At 29.8% G+C, this 1,094-nt stretch overlaps 1 protein-coding gene across 1 annotated transcript; it reads right to left on the bottom strand.

Annotated features, from left to right (window-relative positions):
* Positions 1-35: 35 nt before the first annotated feature.
* NAEGRDRAFT_76186 (small GTPase) lies at positions 36-639 on the bottom strand (the record flags this gene model as incomplete). Its single annotated transcript, XM_002668851.1, has 1 exon — positions 36-639. A coding segment is annotated over one exon (604 nt), but the record flags the coding sequence as incomplete, so codon positions are not given.
* Between the last annotated feature and the right edge of the window lie 455 nt (positions 640-1,094).

The raw sequence follows: 1,094 nt of genomic DNA, 5'->3' as shown, positions 1-1,094 counted from the left end.
ATTGATTCATAAACAATTTAGATCATTAAACTTACATTCATGAAACATGTAATAATCATTTCTGAAACCATTTTCCCAAATTTCCAATTTCAATTCTGTTTCATTAAATTGAACATTCTTATAAAATACTTCATCCAACGAATAATCATATTGTTCATTGAATTGATCATTTAAATATCGATTGATGAAGGAATGAATACCTGACCCTCCTGGTCCACTAACACAAAGTTTAAAAACATCTCTTTTCGAATAGGGATCTGAAATTGAAAATTGGTCCTTTCTCCTCCTTTCTGCCTCCTTCAAAATTCCAAAAATTCTCTTATTCGATTTCATCTTTAATTTCTCCACAATTTCGTCTTTCTTTTTCCAATGATCATGCACATTAATTGAATTCACCACTTCTCGTCCATTCTTCACTTCCAATCGGAGATTAATAAATTGAAACAAAATAATCTTCCAATAATTTTCCAATAAATTTTGAAAATTTTCTCCAAATTGTTTAGAAATTAATTCCAAGTTACATAAATTTTTGATATTTTTCTCTGATCGGGCGAGGAGTGGATTTGCAATGATGAGAAATTCGAGAATGTGCCGTAAAAGTTCAGGAGGAAGATCAGTTAGGTGATGTTGTGGAGGCATTTTTTTTGTAAAGTTTCGTATTTTCAAGTTTCGAATGTAATCAAGATGTGTGAAAATAGATGAATTATTGTTAGTATGTCAATATTTGATAAATTAATCAAGTTTATGCAAAGATAACAAGACATTTGATGTTTTAGTAAAAGGAGCTTGAATCCGAGATATGTCAAAGTAGTACAACAAGTGAAAGACGTTTTTATCTATCTCTAATTATTACAAGCAACGTTTACTTCAACTAATACCTCCAAACTATTATATTCCCCAAATATTCAATGTAGTTCGTTTCGAATAACCCTTCGTATAATCTTTTGGATTAATAGAATTAAACAATAATACATCACCCCTTCAAATGTTTCATCAATTGGTTGATTGATGTCATACAGACAAAGAAACAAACTCAAATCCAATTGTGTGTCATTGCCAAATGTAAATATTACAATCATTTCGACATCTTTCGA

Source organism: Naegleria gruberi, assembly GCF_000004985.1.
Source record: "Naegleria gruberi genomic scaffold NAEGRscaffold_93, whole genome shotgun sequence".
Taxonomy (NCBI): domain Eukaryota; phylum Heterolobosea; class Eutetramitea; order Acrasida; family Naegleriidae; genus Naegleria; species Naegleria gruberi.
The sequence above is the reverse complement of the archived record's forward strand: the minus strand, read 5'-3'. Positions and strand labels throughout refer to the sequence as shown.